Consider the following 18,494-nt stretch of genomic DNA (forward strand, 5'->3'; position numbering starts at 1 on the left):
TTTATAATACAAAAAGTTACTTTCGATATTTTGAGTTGTGCATTAATCGCTTATTTATTAAATTATTTAAGAACACATCAACAAAATAAAATTAATGTATTAAAATGCGAGATATTATTATAATATTGCGTTTTTTAATCCATCCCGACAAAAAAGCTTATGAACACGATTTGACATAAATTTTGCGTTTCATCGACTGTAAGAAGAACATCTCTTGTGGGAAGTTTTTTTCATTTTTTTCTCGAGATAAATACGGATAGAAATCAGAAATGTATAGATTAAGTTAAAACCGTAGACTTAATTTTTTCTTATCAAAGAAAGGTGTTTATAATGTAAGGTTTAAAGACTGTTATGTGATGTGCTAATGAGTTGTTAGCTACAATAAATATATATTTTAAAATTATATTTTATTTACCTTTTAATTTTTATGCCATTGTTTAACTTTTTGCTCCTTTTCTTTGTTATTCATTTTTTGTGTGGTAATTAAACAAAAAATATATATTCAATATAATTTATTAAGCTAAGGGTCAATTCAGACCGCAAAGCGACGTGTAGATGCATTTCTAAATTTGTTAATTGTATTGACAGATTTGCAAGACGTCTCACGCAATTGAAGTCTGTCAATTCAATACAATAGTTAATGGAATCAGGCGTTACTTTGCGGAAATCCATAGTTTAAATTTAGTTTTTTTGTTATTTTTAGCAATATTCCGCGAAAACAAAGGTGGAAGTTGTTTTCGCGGAATATTGCTAAAAATAATAACAAACTAAATTTAATTCAATACGAATTAGAAATTCATCTAAGCGTCCGCGTCGCGTTGCGGTCTGAATTGATACAAAAAATATAACGGTACAACAAAATTTGCGAAGCTAACTCGACCAATTAAATAAGTTTTATCCTTAACATTCTTATTTTCAGTTAAAACATCAGGCTTGAATAACTTTCAATAATGTTTGCAGATAATGCTTATTACACGGTCATATGGTTTCAGTTCGGCGCAAACGAGCGACGGCTGCGACCATACAGTCATCGTGACGAAATTCCGTATCGCAAACGCGGCGTCAAAAAAATTGGAACGCACTGGCACAGAGTCAGAGCGACGCGACGCGTCATGATATTTTTCCGCCTACCGCAGTGCGTGCTATGACTATTTAAGCTATTGCATAGTTTTTATCGCGGGCTTTAGCGCGGCGACCGAATCAAGAAATTCTGTAACGAAAAACGGCTAACATTCGTCTAACGTCGTTTCAGTTCGGCAGACTTTGGCTCGGTGTGGCAGGTCGCCGCACCGATCGGCGCAGCGGTGCGGCGTTGCCGCTTCGCTGTGCCTGTTGGTGCGACGTTGCCAGACTTCGGCGCTATGATTGTGTGCGTGCAATTCGACGTATGCGAATTATAATTGCTTAAGTTGATAAAAATGCTATGCAATAGCTTTACCGCGGCAGTCCCCGAGTGCCACGTGTTTTTTATGAGGTAGTTATTTGAGGTAAGTCAGCAACTCTTCAACATCCTTCTTGGAGCCGAGGTAGCATGGCGCTCGTTCATGTATGGAGGACGGCTGTATGTCCAGAATGGGGATGTTCCCGTTGCTCGCCAGTCCTCCGGCCTCTGTCACTACGAACGCCATGGGGTTGCACTCGTAAAGGAGACGCAGCTGAAAAAATTAAGGTCATTGAGGTGAAAAAATCAATCAATCTATATTTTAGTATAGAAGGGATTTCCTATTGAAATAATAATATTATTATCTATGATGTTACCATGTTACTTTGCGTGTGGTTTAAAGTTTAAAGCGCATCGACAAAAATGTTTCGGTCATTTTTAACTACTATTTTGTCGTCCGTGCGCGGCGCGCGCCACCTCTTATTTTCAACCACTTAACTATAAGGTTAACTAGCAGACAGAAAATTATTAATTTATTTTGAAAAAAAAAAAAAAAATGACAGATTTTTGTGGCTTTTATTTATTAAGAAATAAGCATTGCATGTTGAGCAGAAATAAAATGTCTCCACAAATATGTCGAGACACTGTAATTTATGAATTAGTCGAAATAAATAATTGTATCTCAAGATTTTGTTTGATGAGAAAATATAAGTTGGTCCGGCGCTTGATTATCAACAGAATGTAAGGAAAAAGTGTAATAACTAATAAGTAATAATAATTATTAATTATTCTAACGATATTACGTTTCCTTATAATATTACAAAACAATATTTTTTAACTCAACTGTACAGATGAGTCATAAGACTGTTGTAAAATGTATGTAATGCCAGAGATCAGCCATACATACTCTATGGTAATGCCATTAAAAAATCCGGAATTTCCGTCATATTAAAAAAGAAAGAAAAAAACCGGCCAAGTGCGAGTCGGACTCGCGCACCGAGGGTTCCGACAGCTTAAAGGTATTATAGACCTGAGTATTTGGTATGAATTTCAATTTAATACCTCTACGCGTTTATGAGGAAATGGGTAGTAAGTTTAAAATTATTAAAAAAAAATATATTATGTGATGTAACTAAAAATTTATGGTTTTCGTAATTTTTCCTTTATCTATGCTATAAGACGTTGCTTCGTACCAAATTTCAAGATTCTGAGTTCACGGGAAGCACCCTGTAGGTTTTGATTCCCTTGCAAGTGTCGAAAATTTGCGGCATAAACGGCTGTATCTTTTGATTGCGTTGGCTTATAAGTTTGATTTTTTCACAGCTTCAAGGGACAGTAGACCTGAGTAATTGATATAAATTTCAGCTTCATACCTCCACGCGTTCCTGAGAAAAAGGGTCTTGACAGACGGACAGACGGACAACAAAGTGATCCTATAAGGGTTCCGTTTTTTCCTTTTGAGGTACGGAACCCTAAAAATATTAAATAATAAAAATTTAGACGAGGGAGATGCCACGAATGGGCCGGCTCTACCGGAGAAATACCACGTTCTCACAGAAAATCGGCGTTAACCAGCCGCGCTTGCGCTGTGTTTCGCCGAGTGAGTGAGTTTACCGGAGGCCCAATCCCCTACCCTATTCCTTTCCCTACCCTCCCCTATACCCTTCCCTTCCCATCCCTACCCTTCCTTATTACCCTATTCCCTCTTAAAAGGCCGGCAACGCACCTGCAGCTCTTCTGATGCTGCGAGTGTCCAGGGGCGACGGAAGTTGCTTTTCATCAGGTGACCTGTTTGCTCGTTTGCCCCCCTTATTTTATAAAAATAAAAAAATAAAAAACTGAGGTAAAATCGAAGTGACCAACTTTTATCGTATCTGCTCAGAAGTTTATTTTCAATTATACCGTACCGTACCGTATTTTCCTTTCATAAAATCTGAGGGCCTAGACAAGCGGTAAGCCATTATCGTAAACGCCAACGCCGCAAAAAGTATGGGATTTTACATTTCGCTAGCGAAGCGATGCCTTAATTAATATGTCAAATCGCATACATTTTGTTAGCGTTTACGATAATCGCTTGCCACTTGTCTACTAGGGTTGTCCTACCGCCTACGTTATTTATACGGATTCGATATATCTAGGTACATACTCATTTTTATGGGTTCAGCGATAGTGTTAAGAGGTAGGTTCATGTGAACGAATCGAATGAGGGAGTTTAATATTCTATTTGCCACAGGTGCCGCTATGTAGCCTCTATCGTGTCAACCCGCTCCCGCTGTCATATGTCAGGAGTCACGACATAGCTGTCGTGTGTCACGATATGATAGCGGAGAGAATTGACTCTGCACTCCTTCGCAGACTCACTGAGCTACATGTCAGGGTAGCAAGATGAGCTGCTTCATAATTCTTATTATAATTAGATTGATAATATAATTAGATTGTAACAAAACTTTTCTTAATATGGCCTTTTTTGTCTGATACTTTTTTTTATATAGGTGTCATATTAATATGTTTACTTGACTCGAAATACCCTACTACATAGCTCCATCTAGTGGCAAATGGAATATTGAAAATGCTCAATGCCGCCAGTTTGTTATTATCTCACCTTTCCTTTCGGCGCGGAGGTGGTTGCGGGGTACATGAATATTCCCCCGTATTTGATGGTTCTGTGGACATCTGCAACCATGGAGCCCACGTACCGGGCACCGTACGCCTTGCCAACCTTCGGGTTCTTCTTGTCGTCTATGTATTTCTTGAGTTTGGGTGACCATTCCGCTGTGTAGCCTGAAAAAGTTTCAAATAAGTAATATGTTTTAGCCTTTAGGTATCTTCTATCCTTAATGTTACAGGTACCGTATTTAACTTTAAATGCTAAGCTAAGATTAACCTTATTACTTAGAGACATTTAATTATGATTAACCTTCAATTTAATGAAGAGTTTGACAGATAATGTATGGGGCACGTATGGGGCTTAAAATATGTTCACGTTAATAAAATTAATTTTCAACTTTGAGTGCGACAGTAAAGAGTCACACACTTGACCTAAGTACGATTAATAAAAACTACCTACTTGACAGACTATATTTTTCTATCTAGTTTATATTATATTGTAGCAGACAAAGACAAGCAGAGAATATGCAGAGAATAGACATACACAAAGCTATTCGTGTGTAATTTAAATATAAAATTATTATTAAGGGTATAGAGTTCGGAAAGCACTATAATATATATTTATGTTGCGTTGCACTGCACTGTCGATTGTGCATGGTAACTAGGGTTGCCACCCGTACTTTATTATAAAGTATTGTACGTTATTTCAGGCAATTGTACTTTGTACTTTACGATAATAATAAAGTACGCAAAAATACTTTATTTCAAACTAGATGACCCGATGAACCTCTTATCACCTATCTCCCAACATAAACCCTCCCTGGGCTTCGACGAATGTTTCAAAACCAAAATAAGCCAAAGCGGTTCAGCCGTTCTCGAGTTTTAAAGAAACTAACAAAGTACAGAATTGATTTTTATTTATGCTTACTGATAATTTTATAAATTGTACTTTATTTTTATACTGTGTACGTTTTTTTTCACACCTAAAGTAGCCGATGTACTTTATTTGCAAAAAAAAGGTGGCAACCCTAATGGTAACCTCGAGGATACCGACGACCATTAGCAACGTTTTTTATCAGCACCATAAAGTGTTATTTAACGCCATTTTTGCAGACCCATTAGGATTTTAGTATAATTATTACCTTTATGGCTTCCCTTACCTTCGTTAATAGAATATATCTTCCCCTGCTCCGGGACTCGCATATTTGGGTCTGTCAATATAAACTCTCCTATACTGGGGTCGTACATGAACCCATTTACTCCCTTTCCTCTTCCCAAAGCCAGCACCAGCATCGTCGCTGAACCGTAGAGTGCGTAGCCGGCTGCGACCAGCTCTGAACCGGGGCGTAGAGCGTCTGATTCAGAGGGCTCGCTAGGGGAGACTTTTCTGGAAGGAGAAATGTCGGAGAAATTGATGTATGGTTAATAAGAATCACTTTTTACAGGTTCTAGGGCAATATGATCACCTGATCATTGTCTGACAAAATGATGCATAATTGTTGGAGGGGCGTGTAAAAAGTCGGACCTGCGTCTTATCTATTGCAAGTCGCGTCGGTCGTCCGTCCCACTCTGAGAGGGCTGCGCACACACTTGGGCACTATAAAAATGACTCCTCCGAAACTGGCTTACGCTGGTTTTACGGTTACGCCGAAACCGGTGTGGGAGGTCTCCATGTGCTTACTTGTATATAGCGAAGATGGACCCAACAGACACGAGGCAGTCGATGTTGGATGACCCGTCCAGTGGGTCGAAGCACACCACGTATTTGCCGCGCCTCTCAGTCTCCACCTAAAAAAATAATAATTTAAAAGGCTCGTTTCATAGCTATCCGGGACACCCTTACGGGTTGGCAATAGGCACTAATATTAAGTATATATTACTAGATTATGCTTCTCCCGCGTAATTTAGGAATGGCACGGAAACCGTACATTTTTCCGCAAAAAAGAAACCTAAGTATGTCCGTTCACGTGGTCTATTCTTCATGTACTTATGCCAAATAACATAAAAATTGCTCCAGTAGTTTCTTAAGATTATCTTAATTTAAATAATTTCCTCCTTTCCTCGTAAAAGAAATTTTAAATAATTGCAAACAAACAAACAAACTAACAAACTCTTCCGCTTTATAATATTAAATAAAAATAGAAAAAAAATCTTTACGTAAGATTTATAGTGTAAAGGGCCCCGAAGACGATCAAACGGTTTGACTCAAACCGATTTGATCGTTTACAAAGCTTGTTTGAACGGTTTGTCAAACATTTACGTGTTTGAAGCATGTTTGATGAAATTTCATATTTTCGTTGTGTTTGACGCGCCGTTTGATCGTGTTCCGACGCGTTTGAAGGTTTGAACAAACCCGGCTTAGTTTAGTGCTGGATTATGAAGAAGAAAAAGAGAAAGAAGCTGTAGTTTCTAGCACTTTCTGTAGATGTTCGTGGGTAAAACGATATTATGTTAGTCCACAGTCCATATCATTCTTTGGACCAGTCTTTTTCTTTTTTTTTTCTCTTCTGACGGAGGACATTAACGCAGGGCCCCCGCAAGGGCTACTGGCGCCTGTGTGAAAAAAAAGGATTTTGGCGCCCCTTTAGGCAAATTTTTTGGGAGTTTAGTTTTGGCGCCCCTAAAGATGGCAATTTGGCGCCTCTAGAGGATGGCACCCGTGTGTATTGCACACATTGCACATATTATGGTAGCGGGGGCCCTGCATTAATGTTATAAACATAAGATAAGAAAATCGCGATCCTCGTTCTAGAATCTAGAGCATCTTCGGCATCACAATTCACAAGACGTGTACTCGACAGCGCGTATTGAATGAAACTGCCCAGTGCCGTTTGACAAACCGTTCAAACCGACATCAAACGGTTGCATCAAACACGTAAGGTTTGAATCAAACCGTTTGATCGTCTCGGGGGCTCTTAAGGATTTGTGATCTACGTTTAACGTTTTACGTTCCAAAACGAACGTATTTAATCTACGTTTATTAATTATAATTATTATTTTAAACCCAACGGCGCGCGGCGCGCTGTGCGTAGAGGTAGACCTTGTTATATTTTTTGCACATTTACTAGTAACACGCTTATAACCATAAAAACGTCATCGAATAAAAACATTTTAATCGTTGGTTTTTAAGATTATTTAAAAATAATATAAAGGCGTAAAAAATAACAAATAACATCATAATTTATACATTACCTTAATAATAATTACGTAAGTATAGTTTGTAGTAGGTAAATATAATGATTGCAAAAGTCCATACGCGTCAGTCGGTTCGCGAGCTTAGAGGCTGAAAGTCATGGAGGGTCTACCTAGGCATGGATACTTGGATTTCCTCCCGGATTCGCTGGAGGTGGTCAGAAGGGATGTCAACCTGGACAAACCTGGAGAGATCCGGGATGCTGTGAGGATTCTGGACGAATGGGTGAAACAGCAGAAGCATTATATGAAGAAGGATATACGTGAGTAACTAACGAAGTGGTTCAAATATTATTTCGTTTAGAAACTTTGGTACCTACACCGTGTAACGTGTTATCAACTTATATGGTAGTGCCACCAACAAACCCTCTACTCCAGCATTTCCCAAAGTGTGGGTCGCGACCCACAAGTGGGTCTGCGCTACTCGTTTGTTGGTGGCACAGAATTTACCTAATATAATAGAATGACCGGCGGGTTCATATAAAAATAACCAAAAAAAATGTAATAAAAATAAAATTCTAATTAAGTATTTAAAATTTTTCAAATTCAATTAATTTTAACTAGGTACGTTTTGAAAATCATTATTTTCGTACCAACTAAAACGCAATGTTAATGAGAGAGCTTTACAAATAAGCTTCTTCTTTTCATTAGATATGAACATAATCCATACTAATATTATAAATGCGCAAGAGTTTTTGTCTGTCTGTCTGTCTCTCTGTCTGTCAGTTTGTTACCAGACACCAGTTTACGCCCAAACCGCTAAACCGATTTTAATAAAATATTTGCATTGAGATAGTCACGGGAAAGCATATAGGAAAATGTACGGTTCCTGTACGATGCACTTCGGCGCAAGGAAGTCGCGGACATTTTTTTTTCTCTCTGCGATGATAACTCTCTCTCTCTCTTACTTAACTCGATGACCTTAGGCCCGTATAAATAGTCAGTACTTAAGATGTGATGGTCTCAAGACGCGGTTCGGCTCTATGATTGGTCCAAATTTTGACAGCCAACCAATCACAGAGCCTGAACCGAGTCTTGAGACCGAGATGCATCTTGAGTAAGGGCCTTAGATAATTAAAAATGAAGCCTTGATTGATCCAGGTTCTGAGTAGAACCTACGTGTTATCCTTGACTTCGATCCACTTAATTATACTGTACTTGTGAAAAATTACTCCTGCAAGTACTTATATATTAATAATATCCTGCCTCACCTTGTACTTAATCTTTTCAATAATATTGCTTGGATTAAATAGGCGATCCAACTAAGATTTTAAAGTGTAATAAGTAATAAGTTTTTGCAAGTAAAAATTTAAGTACCTAAACTAGTACCTATACTTATTTATAAGATTCGAAAAAAAAAAAAATTAAGTACTTCAATTTTGCATTTTTAGACGGAAAAAAATAAAAAATAAGTCGATTATGAACATGGAATTCAGGTACGTCCCTTATCGTTCGAAATCATAGGCGCAGATTGCGGAAGAAAGCTTAAAATTAACCCATTGTTGTTAATATAATTTTTAACCGACTTCCAAAAAGGAGGAGGTTATATTATGTTCGTCTGTTTATATTTTTTTATATGTTCAACCATAACTTCGGTACTGGCTAAGTTCTTTGTCAAGTATCTCAGTTCTGGGCTGGTACCGACTTCAAAAGAATGAAAATTGAGTAAGTACAGAATTCGTTGAGATTTAGTCGAATTTTGAAAAAGGCACTTTAATGAAGAATAATAATTATTTCATACTTTTTAGGTCATTTTAAGAATATTGTTTTTTCCTTGGAAGTCGGGTTTAATTTTTTGTTAATTCGATACAGATTTTCACAAAGTAACATCGATTCAATTAGCTGGCTGATTGCATTGTAATCATTCTCGAGTCATCATAGTGTCATTGTGCTAGGTTAAGGTTTTGCCATTAATGGTGTCACTAGAAACTTTTTTTAATAAACAGCAGGTAGTTTTGTACCCAACTAACTTTTTAGATCGAAATTATTTTAACCAAATAATCTTCTTGAATCTTCTCCACAGGCAAACTCTAGAAAAAGGCATTATTAGTAGTTTTACTTCTAAGTATAAGGTGACATTCGTTTTCTATACAAATGGTAAACGTAGGACGAAATAAACGTTATTAAAGAGATAGCAATTGCAGCTGTTTTTTGGATTGCCCCTATGTTATAAATAGTCCTTAGTCTAATTAATTTATGCTAACAAGTTCTTCTTAATCTTTTTCAGACCCAGTTTACTTGGAGACCCTAATATTAATGTCGAAAGGTTCTCTGGAACGTGCCAAGTCTGTTCTGGAGAAGATGTTTACCGTCAGAGCTTTGTACCCACACTATTTCGAACTGTTTGATGTTCAGAAGGAGTTTCAGCTTATTAAGGAATCTAGGTATGATTTTTTAAAATTGTATTAAGTTTAAAGAAAATAAAAATACAGTAGGTAGTATAAAAAATTAAATATTTAGGTAGGTTTGATCTACTTTACAAACGCAACCAATAACCATATTCAAAATATCTACAGAATGTAACAAAACTGTACTTTAGGGTGTGTATAGAGTAAAGTTACAGCGCGGCGATGAAATAGAATCTTTTTTTTACTTTTGTATGGGAGAATGTATGACGCTGGGGCAGTGTTGCCGCTGGTCATTTGTAGGGTTACCGTACGCAAGAGATAAAATTACCGTATTGAAACAAAAATTGCCGTACATTTTTTATTTTATTATTTACTTACATGACAAAGAAAAATGTAGACATGAAACACAAGTCAAACATATAAAAAAAAATTCAGTTTATGAAAAAGATGCCACTGAATTAAAAAAAAAAAATATGAAAAAGGTGCCTTTTTCAATCAAATCTACAGGAGATTTGATTGAAAAAGGCAACACAGTCCACAGATCACTCTCTCCTCCAATCAAATCCACAATGTCACTTAATAAGGCATCCTTAGTAGCATTCTCTTCATTATCAGACGGTTTTTTTTATTTTCGCTATCATTTCGGGAGTTGACACCTTGTATAGTTCGAATGTTTGCTGGTAATATACTGTTTGCGCATTGCAATTTGCGCGCGAACGAACGAGATAAAAGACTAAAGACAGATAGATGTGTTAAATGTCGCTGTCGTGGGTTGGCCCTTGCAAGATTGGGAAATTCCCGAATACCAAAGACTATACAATAATAATTTAGAGTTGCGTTTATTTTTACGCAAACGCTGATTACGTTTCTTCTTCAAAATCTTACAGCATTTCTTAAATATAGTAATTAGTAGCTAGTGGTATACGGTATACCTAATACTTCTTAAGGCTATGATTGCCGTATTTTAGCGTACGGCAATGACCACTCTGCCGTATACCGTACAATTCGTCTTAAAAGAGCCTGAATGCCGTACGAAACGGCAATTACCGTACAAACGGCAACACTGCGCTGGGGAGCTCCCCCACACAAATCACAATAATATTTTTTCTCTTTTGGCGCTGCTACTTTTAGGGCCGACTACACCGGAATCATCCGGAATGGCAGAGGCGAGGCGAGCTCGTGGTCGCCGGCGGCCACCAGAGGCCACGAGCGGCCACGAGCGTCCAATGTCCATGGGCGGCCGTAGATTTCTCAAGCGATACTATGTATTACAATAATGAAGATAAAGTTTAAAATCATATGACACTGAAACTGCTCGCCTCGCCTCTGCCCTTCCGGTGTGTTTGAGCCTTACAGTGAACTCTTTTATCTATATAAGGGACACATACATACCCTTAAGTATTATCACTATGTTTTGTTACACCTAGTATTGTCATATCAGTGATTCTAAAAAGTTTGTTGACTGTTGCATTGTTTACTATGAGTACAAAATATGCCTTTTGATATGCCCTTTGTAGATGTAAGTTACACAATATGCTAACATCGTTTGTGCTTTGTTTTTTACAATTTAATCTAAGAAGATTATTGCCAAAAAATTGTAAAATCTTCCATTGTTAGCGTTTAAGTACCAAATTTTATTTATAGTTCAAATTTTAATTACTCTATTATTCCGAATTCAAAAATACTTAAGTACTTACTTACTTATATAAAAAATACTAATAAGCAGCCATTAATTATTTAGTTTTTAGCTGGAGTTAAAAACATTTTTTGTACAGTTTATTTCTTTGAGATATTGACGTAAGTAATACCAGGTAATACTTACAATATTATTACGCGTATTAAATTATTTTTATTATTATGACGAAGGTGACTTTAACAAAAACACATTTTTTTCAGTTACATATTGCCTTTGCCAAAGATGATAGAAGATTACTATAGGATAATGGTTTGGAAGTTCATTGGTAAATTTAGCAACCCCAAGATCATGGAGAGCGTTTACAAAAACATTTTTCTCGTGAGTAAACTTGACTCATTTTTATTTTACTCTAGACAATTTTAAATACCTACTTCAAAGAAGGCATAGATCAATGCCGAAAGTGTTTTTGTAGCAACATAAAGTGTATTAAAGTCAAATCCAACGAAAGCTATTAAGTATATAGGATACAGCTGTCAGCTAGGCATTATGATGTTAGCCTCCCCTTTTCAGTGACCATAATAATTCATGTCGTAACCATAAAGTTAATATACCGAGCGGAATAGAGCAACAATCTCGAGCTGTCAAACGAAACCGAAATTGGTTTTCATCTGTGTGTATCAATATGTGTATGCAGTTATACTCTTACACAAGCATGATTGAACATGAATCCTTTGTCAACGTGCCGATACGTGCCGACTGGACGTCAATAAAAGAGTTCGCTGTCATGTATCACACTTCTCTTTTTACTATGCAGTGTTACTGATAGTGATTTGGTATGGAGATACTTTGAGTCCCGGGAAAGGACATAGGATACTTTTTAGCCCGGAAAAATGTACGGTTCCCGCGCGATAAACGAATTTTGGCGCTACAGAGTTGCGAAAATACTTGATAAACTCTTACACTGTGGCTCGAAATTATTCAGGGTTTCTCTTAACAGAGTCTAGAGTACCTGAAGCGTTATGACTACCACACGGGCGCCGTTCTCGTGTACGACCTATCAGAGTGCGATCTCAAGGATGCCCTCACTGGAGTCAATCTCATGGAACTGAAGAACTGCTATAATATTGTGTTCGTGAGTATTGCGATCCCGTTCTCTTCAGAGGGCTATAGACTGTAGTGTTGTTGTCTCTTTTACCCATTTGGTAAAATTGAGATTAGCTTGACTCCGCGCGTTGTTCAACATTTTCTATGTTCTTATTCTTGCCTGTATAGCTACCGTAGTCCGTTCTATCTCTTTTATAAATAAGAAGGATGAGAGGGATAATAAAGTTCCAATTAGGTTCCAATTATATATTATAAATGTGGCAATTTGAACCACAATTACCTATTACCCACCCGCTATAGGCGCACAGGCCACTACACTTGACTCCACAGTCTGAACAAGGCTTGATTCGTCGTTTTGTCATATTTCTTGCGTTTATTCGCACTTTTATGTAGGTGCCTAGGTAGTTCTATAATATTATCGTAATACAGAACTAATTTACTCGAAACTATCCCAACAGGAAAGCTACGGCTTCAGGGTAAAAAGGATCCATCTGATCACGGCGTCGCAGATCGTGTACACCTTCATCAATTTCTTCCGTCACTTCTTGAAGAAGAAGATCTTCGACCGACTGACGGTACACAAGAGTATTGACGAGCTCCACCAGTTCTACCCCAAACACATCATGCCGAAAGACTATGGTGGGACAGAGAGGTCTTTGCGAGAATTGCAAGGTAAAAAATTTATGATTATGTGGCATTAATCGGCATTATATTATGGCCTTAATTAGTTTTGTTTGCATTATTTTGAAAGGTACCATCGAGGAAATTGATTCCAGTAGATTCCAGTTGATAGCAGTTGACGGACCAACGTCATTTGGTCGGATCATGTCATTTCAATGTAAATCTGTCGGTTCGACCGATCACAGCTCTAAGCCTCTAACATTGAATTGACAATAAGCTGACCAAAGGACGTAGGTCCGTCAACTGCCTATGAATCAATATAGTACGGTGTAAGCATTTTTTTTAACTGACTTCTGAAAAATGTCGGTATAACTTTGTTGTAAAATTGATCAGGGTAACGAGCAAATAGATCGTCTGATCTAGCTATTGATTTGGCAGTTACAATTTAACTTTAACATGCAAGCTTGCTGTTATGCATTCTTACGTTGTTGATTCTTGAAATCTCGTTGTTGTCTTTGGTCGTTATGTCACAAATATATTTTGTGAGGCCATAGTGTCTGAGAGGACGAGAGGGGAGGTGTCGACAAAAACTGGATCATTCTCATTGTAATTCGATCCATTAACACGTTGGTCGTTGAACAAGTAAACGTTATTGAACTGCTTCTTTATTTACAGATGATTTCTTATCACACCTATCTTCGGAGGACTTCAGTGCATACATGAAAGACATGGCCGACGCCAAAATCGACGAGTCCCAGAGAGTCGTTGTGCATAACGACGAACTTAATGGAACGTTCCGAACTTTGGCAATAGATTAAACCTATCGTAGAATTTGATTCATCATATACATATATATGCCATATATACCTACGGGCTACGTCGTTATTTTGTCGTGTCAAGTGACTCAAGTCAATTAATGTAAGCCGCAATATGATAATGGTGATGACGTATTTGGTGAACTTGATGTAACCCGACCAAATCACATAGACCGCTATACTATATCGATATAATTTATCGCCGAGAATTAATTTCTCTAAGTACGCTGTATTGTCGACTGTGACCTAGAGGAAGACTGGATTGTTTTAAAAAAAGAAAACCCTTTGTTCTAAGAATAGTTTTCACAAGTTGTAATTATTGCTATGAATTATGATATAATCCTAAAAGCGATAAGTATTTATGAAAATATTATTTAGTTTTTAAATATTATTTATAAAAATATTATTTTAGGGATTTATTAATAAGTAAGTACTTATAAGTTAATTTTGCATGCAGGTTATGCCAACGCTACATAGATGAGTATGAAATAATGTATGTATTTTGGTTATTTAAAACATAATTTATTATACTTACTTATTTATTTATTTATAAATTCTTTATTTGCATTATAAAACAATATAAAATAACAAAAACAACATTAGGCAAGAAACATACCAAATAGGCGGCTATATATACTTACTTACTTTTATCTAAATACGTAAATAAGTAAGTAATGTATTTTGGTTATTTAAAACATAATATATTTTTATCTTTAGTACTTACCTAATGCATATTATTTTGCATTAAGTATTCATTAAGTTAAATTATTAAGTACTTATGCTTTTTTAATAAAATTATAATTTTATTAAAATTACTTGCATATAAATATGCAAACTTATCTACATTATTTATTGTTTATTTTTGGAGTTCCAACTACTGTAATAACGGCTAGGTATAAAGTTAAGAATAATATTAAGTATACCTATTACTATTTACTTAATTAAGAAGTACTTATTGAAAAAGCCGAATATGGCTTCATTAGCGCTTTTTTTCGTACCTTAGGCTCTCGCAAAGGCCTTAAATTATTATTTAAAATAATTTAAAATACTTATACTTTTATTTTTAAAAAAAATCTAACTTAGTAACTGATTTTCCACGTTTCCTTTTATCAAGATCTATTTGTTTATAAACAAGTAGGAGTGAAACGTTGCATCACTATACATTGATAACTCTACATTTTGGACTTCAACACCCAAAGGTCAGTCTGATTAATGAGTTGCTTACTGAATACCAACTAAACGTTCATATTTCTTATTAAGTACTTCTTTGAGGTTTATATTGATCAACTATTTTGTCTTATCTTGAATATATGGAAAATTGGCACTAAAGGTCTTATGCTAATTTTGTGCAGTGCAACTCCTGTTAAAGATTATTGTAGACTCAATTTCATGCAATGTCTCTTTTTTCGATAGAGATAAAAAATCAAAATTTTGGATAGTACCATAACAAACGCTGAAAAAAATTGAGGAGTGAGGAATCAGATTTCGGATCTACTAACTCAGGGATCGTCAAACTTTTTTGTCAAGGGCCGCATATGCGGGCCGTTAACTGCTAACACCAGCCTACCTGAATAACCGAGGAGTTCTCTTCGGAGACCAGCATACACGTGGTGTAGGAGGACTTGAGCATGTTGATGAAGAGGTCGTTGGAGAGGACGTCCAGCTTCTTCACCTGTTCACCCTGGACATTGGTGTCTCCGGATATTCCATGGCTGCAAGGGAACATTGGCTTTAGAGTCTGCTGTATTCTTGCTTACAAATTTAGACTGGAACTAGTGCATAAAATTTTAGCCGTCATGATATTAAAGATACCGTAGATAAAAAATAATAATTTTAAAAGTTATTTGGGTCACAATGATGCGAACTTGATACTACATTCGTAGTATCAAGTTCACATCATTGTGACCAATCTATAAGGGTTCCGTTTTTTGCCATTTGGCTACGAAACCCTAAAACATTTAGAAATAGAACAACAGCGTAATATAATGAATAGACAAGGAAAAATACGAACAGTTTAGCTATCCCCGCCTTGCGTACAGCTGACTGAATGGCCTTGACGGCGGTCTGTATCGAGTTGAGCAACTGCGTGAGGTCTCCGGTGGCCGACGGCGCCGTCCTCTGCTGGTACAGCACCCAGCGAGTCAGCGTCATCGCGTTAACGTCAAAAGCGGGCCCCTGCTGAGACATTTTTGAAGCAAAAAAACGTGACAGAAACGACCCACGCGCGCTAACCAACTGGCCGTAAGATACCGGCTGGCGGATAGTGTTTAGAAATGTTATCAACGTGTTTTCGTCGAAAATATGATGTAACATTCGTTCCACGATAGTAAAATTCGATAATAGCTCGTAAAGCGTCAGCATTTGAATTGAAAATGGGTTAAAAAAAATTTTAGGTGAGAGGTGTGTCGATGACGCAAGTGCCTTTGGGATTTCTGATTGGTTCTGAAGTAAATTTTAATGAATAAAACTATTTGATAAATAATGAATAACCTGTTTTTCACATAAAATAAAACCAGGAAAATACCAGGCTACCAGTTAATTAGTGGTAAGGTTAGGATTATGGAAAACTCAGAACAGGAAAATAAGGGAAACCATATTATCGGGTGGCCGGTGGTACAAGTAGGTACTAGGTACCACCCGATATAATTTCCTCTATGCCTTGATGGAAAGCAACTTCCGTCGCCAATGAACACTCACAGCATCAGAAGAGCTGCAGGTGCGTTGCCCGCCTTTTAAGAGGAAATAGGGCTAATAGGGGAGGGTAGAGATGGGAAGGGAAGGGAATAGGGGAGGGTAGGGAAGGGAATAGGGTAGGGTAGGATTGGGCCTCCGGTAAACTCACTCACTCGGCGAAACACAGCGCAAGCGCTGTTTCACGCCGGTTTTTTGTGAGAACGTGGTATTTCATTCGTGCCGAAGCATGGCTCTTCCAGGTATAAACTACTGATGTATGATGTGGAGGAGTGGTGATGACGTTGTTTTGGTGGTATTTTGATTCGAAAGCATGTTTTGTTTCCGATTTCCTTGTTTTATATTTCATTGACATGATACACTTTAAAAAAGACTTTAAAATTAAAAATTAAGTGCCGTATGTTATGGCTAACATGGTTATTGTAATCAAAATAAAAACAAAAAAATCAATTTTTATAAAGCCTGACTAGAAAAATAAAAAACCTGCGCTGAGGGCGCTAAATGAACTATGATTATGGCAACATCTAGTACAGTCATACACTTACGAATTGGCTAGTGAACAATTTTTAGCTAGTGTTTAATTTCATAATAAAGACTAATTATTTTAGTATAAACTATTGCAGAAATAATTTTAAAAAAGCGTAGCGTTTATGTAAGTATAGTTTTAAAGTACTTATCACGAAATAAACTTCCTTAAAACTATAGGCATTAGGCACTTTAAAAAATACAACTTTATAATTTCATTATTCGCTTTTATTTAAGTTATTCATCAAACTCAGAATCTAAATATACAACAGATTCATAAAAAATACTTCATGATCTTCAGATTGTAGTGGTTCAATGTCATAATATCTCATCTCTGACTCTTCTTATTTCATTATTCTTAGGTGTAGAAAATAAAACTGAGATCTGACCTTCTCTTCGTATTTTCATTACAGACGATCAATATACACCTAAAAAACAGAACTTTTAAATTAAATTAGTCAAAAATTAGCCAATTCAAATTGTGCACAATATAATGAGGTACCTACCAGTCATGTTGACATGTTTTTATTGCATAGTCAAGAGCTCGTGCTCGTGTAGCTTTACACATTGGAGTCTGTACTGTCCATAGAGTATTACCTATCGGTCTATCGGTAATTCCGATAGGTTATATTAACTTTATGGTACTGGTAATATATACCTATGTATATATAGTACTAAGATACTGTTGTTATTACAATCGCTGTAGATGTAAGGCTCATAGTACAAGTGAAAAGCTTCCTGTGCTGTCGACTTTATCTACAATTCATACGGTCTACTTTTCTCATTCATAGAGAATGAGAAAAGTATGAATTTTAGTAGGTAAAATCAAATTGCCCCCCCCCCCCCCCCCCCCTGCGCCATCGGCTGGCGACGCCCTTGAAAGTCCGTGATGTTATTTAGAGGAATAGAGTCAATCCCTTCAGACCTTCTTTCCGACAAGTATTATTCATATTGGAAATAACTTTTCTTAACTGGCTTTTAATAGTTTTCGGCGTTTTAACGCTTAAATAACCAGGCGCGGTCGCAGCCTGAAATTTGGGGGGGGGTCACTCACTAGTCACTATACTAATTTTTTTTTATCTGCGCCCTCGGACGGTTCTGGCATGGGTTGACAGCTGTCTAAGGTCGGACGCAGTGGAGTTGAGGGGATAGCTAGAAATTTCCTTTTATTATTTGGCAAGATTTTGTAATTTTTCAATTTAATAATAATAATAAATAATAATATCTATGGACGCTTCACACCACGTCAGTCTGGCCCCGTGCTAAGTACCTAAAGGACTTGTGTTACAGGTACCAGACAACGGAAATATATTTAATACTTTTATACTATACATACCTATATTGAAGATTTTTATTATATCATACACATATTTAATACACATCCAGACCCGGGAACATTGAAAACTTTTTGTTCCGTCGGCGGGATTCGAACCCGCGACCCCCGGCTTGAGCTACCAACGCGCTCACCACTGAGCCACAGAGGTCGTCAAATTATTTGACCTTAGATTTTGGGGGGAGGGTAATGTCCCCCCCCCCCCCCCTCACTCACTTGGCCTAGAAATATATCACGCACA

The 18,494-nt window shown here is 37.0% G+C and overlaps 2 protein-coding genes across 2 annotated transcripts; one reads left to right on the forward strand and one right to left on the reverse strand.

The window, feature by feature from the left end:
* Positions 1 to 855: 855 nt before the first annotated feature.
* Positions 856 to 15,949, reverse strand: LOC121734160 (fructose-1,6-bisphosphatase 1). The gene is made up of 6 exons (XM_042124597.1): positions 15,716 to 15,949; positions 15,272 to 15,416; positions 5,670 to 5,776; positions 5,149 to 5,375; positions 3,984 to 4,162; positions 856 to 1,655 (listed from the first exon to the last, which is right to left on the reverse strand). Exons 1-6 carry the CDS (start codon positions 15,889 to 15,891, stop codon positions 1,479 to 1,481), a joined length of 1,011 nt encoding a protein of 336 aa, XP_041980531.1. The 5' UTR covers positions 15,892 to 15,949; the 3' UTR covers positions 856 to 1,478.
* LOC121734161 (alpha-tocopherol transfer protein-like) lies at positions 7,062 to 14,049 on the forward strand. Its single transcript, XM_042124598.1, has 7 exons — positions 7,062 to 7,105; positions 7,206 to 7,443; positions 9,408 to 9,564; positions 11,425 to 11,542; positions 12,162 to 12,296; positions 12,727 to 12,940; positions 13,565 to 14,049. Exons 2-7 carry the CDS (start codon positions 7,281 to 7,283, stop codon positions 13,705 to 13,707), a joined length of 930 nt encoding a protein of 309 aa, XP_041980532.1. The 5' UTR covers positions 7,062 to 7,105; positions 7,206 to 7,280; the 3' UTR covers positions 13,708 to 14,049.
* Positions 15,950 to 18,494: the final 2,545 nt, after the last annotated feature.

This window comes from Aricia agestis, chromosome 15 (assembly GCF_905147365.1).
Source record: "Aricia agestis chromosome 15, ilAriAges1.1, whole genome shotgun sequence".
NCBI lineage: Eukaryota > Metazoa > Arthropoda > Insecta > Lepidoptera > Lycaenidae > Aricia > Aricia agestis.

Excerpts from the sequence above, each read along its gene's own strand:
- LOC121734160 (XM_042124597.1), bottom strand. The coding sequence starts at position 15,891 with ATGTCTCAGCAGGGGCCCGCTTTTGACGTTAACGCGATGACGCTGACT. Across the intron at positions 5,376-5,669 it reads TCCATCTTCGCTATATACAA|AAAAGTCTCCCCTAGCGAGC; the intron begins GTAAGCACATGG and ends TTCTCCTTCCAG. Across the intron at positions 1,656-3,983 it reads CCTCCGCGCCGAAAGGAAAG|CTGCGTCTCCTTTACGAGTG; the intron begins GTGAGATAATAA and ends TAATTTTTTCAG.
- LOC121734161 (XM_042124598.1), top strand. The coding sequence starts at position 7,281 with ATGGAGGGTCTACCTAGGCATGGATACTTGGATTTCCTCCCGGATTCG. Across the intron at positions 7,444-9,407 it reads TTATATGAAGAAGGATATAC|ACCCAGTTTACTTGGAGACC; the intron begins GTGAGTAACTAA and ends AATCTTTTTCAG. Across the intron at positions 12,941-13,564 it reads GTCTTTGCGAGAATTGCAAG|ATGATTTCTTATCACACCTA; the intron begins GTAAAAAATTTA and ends CTTTATTTACAG.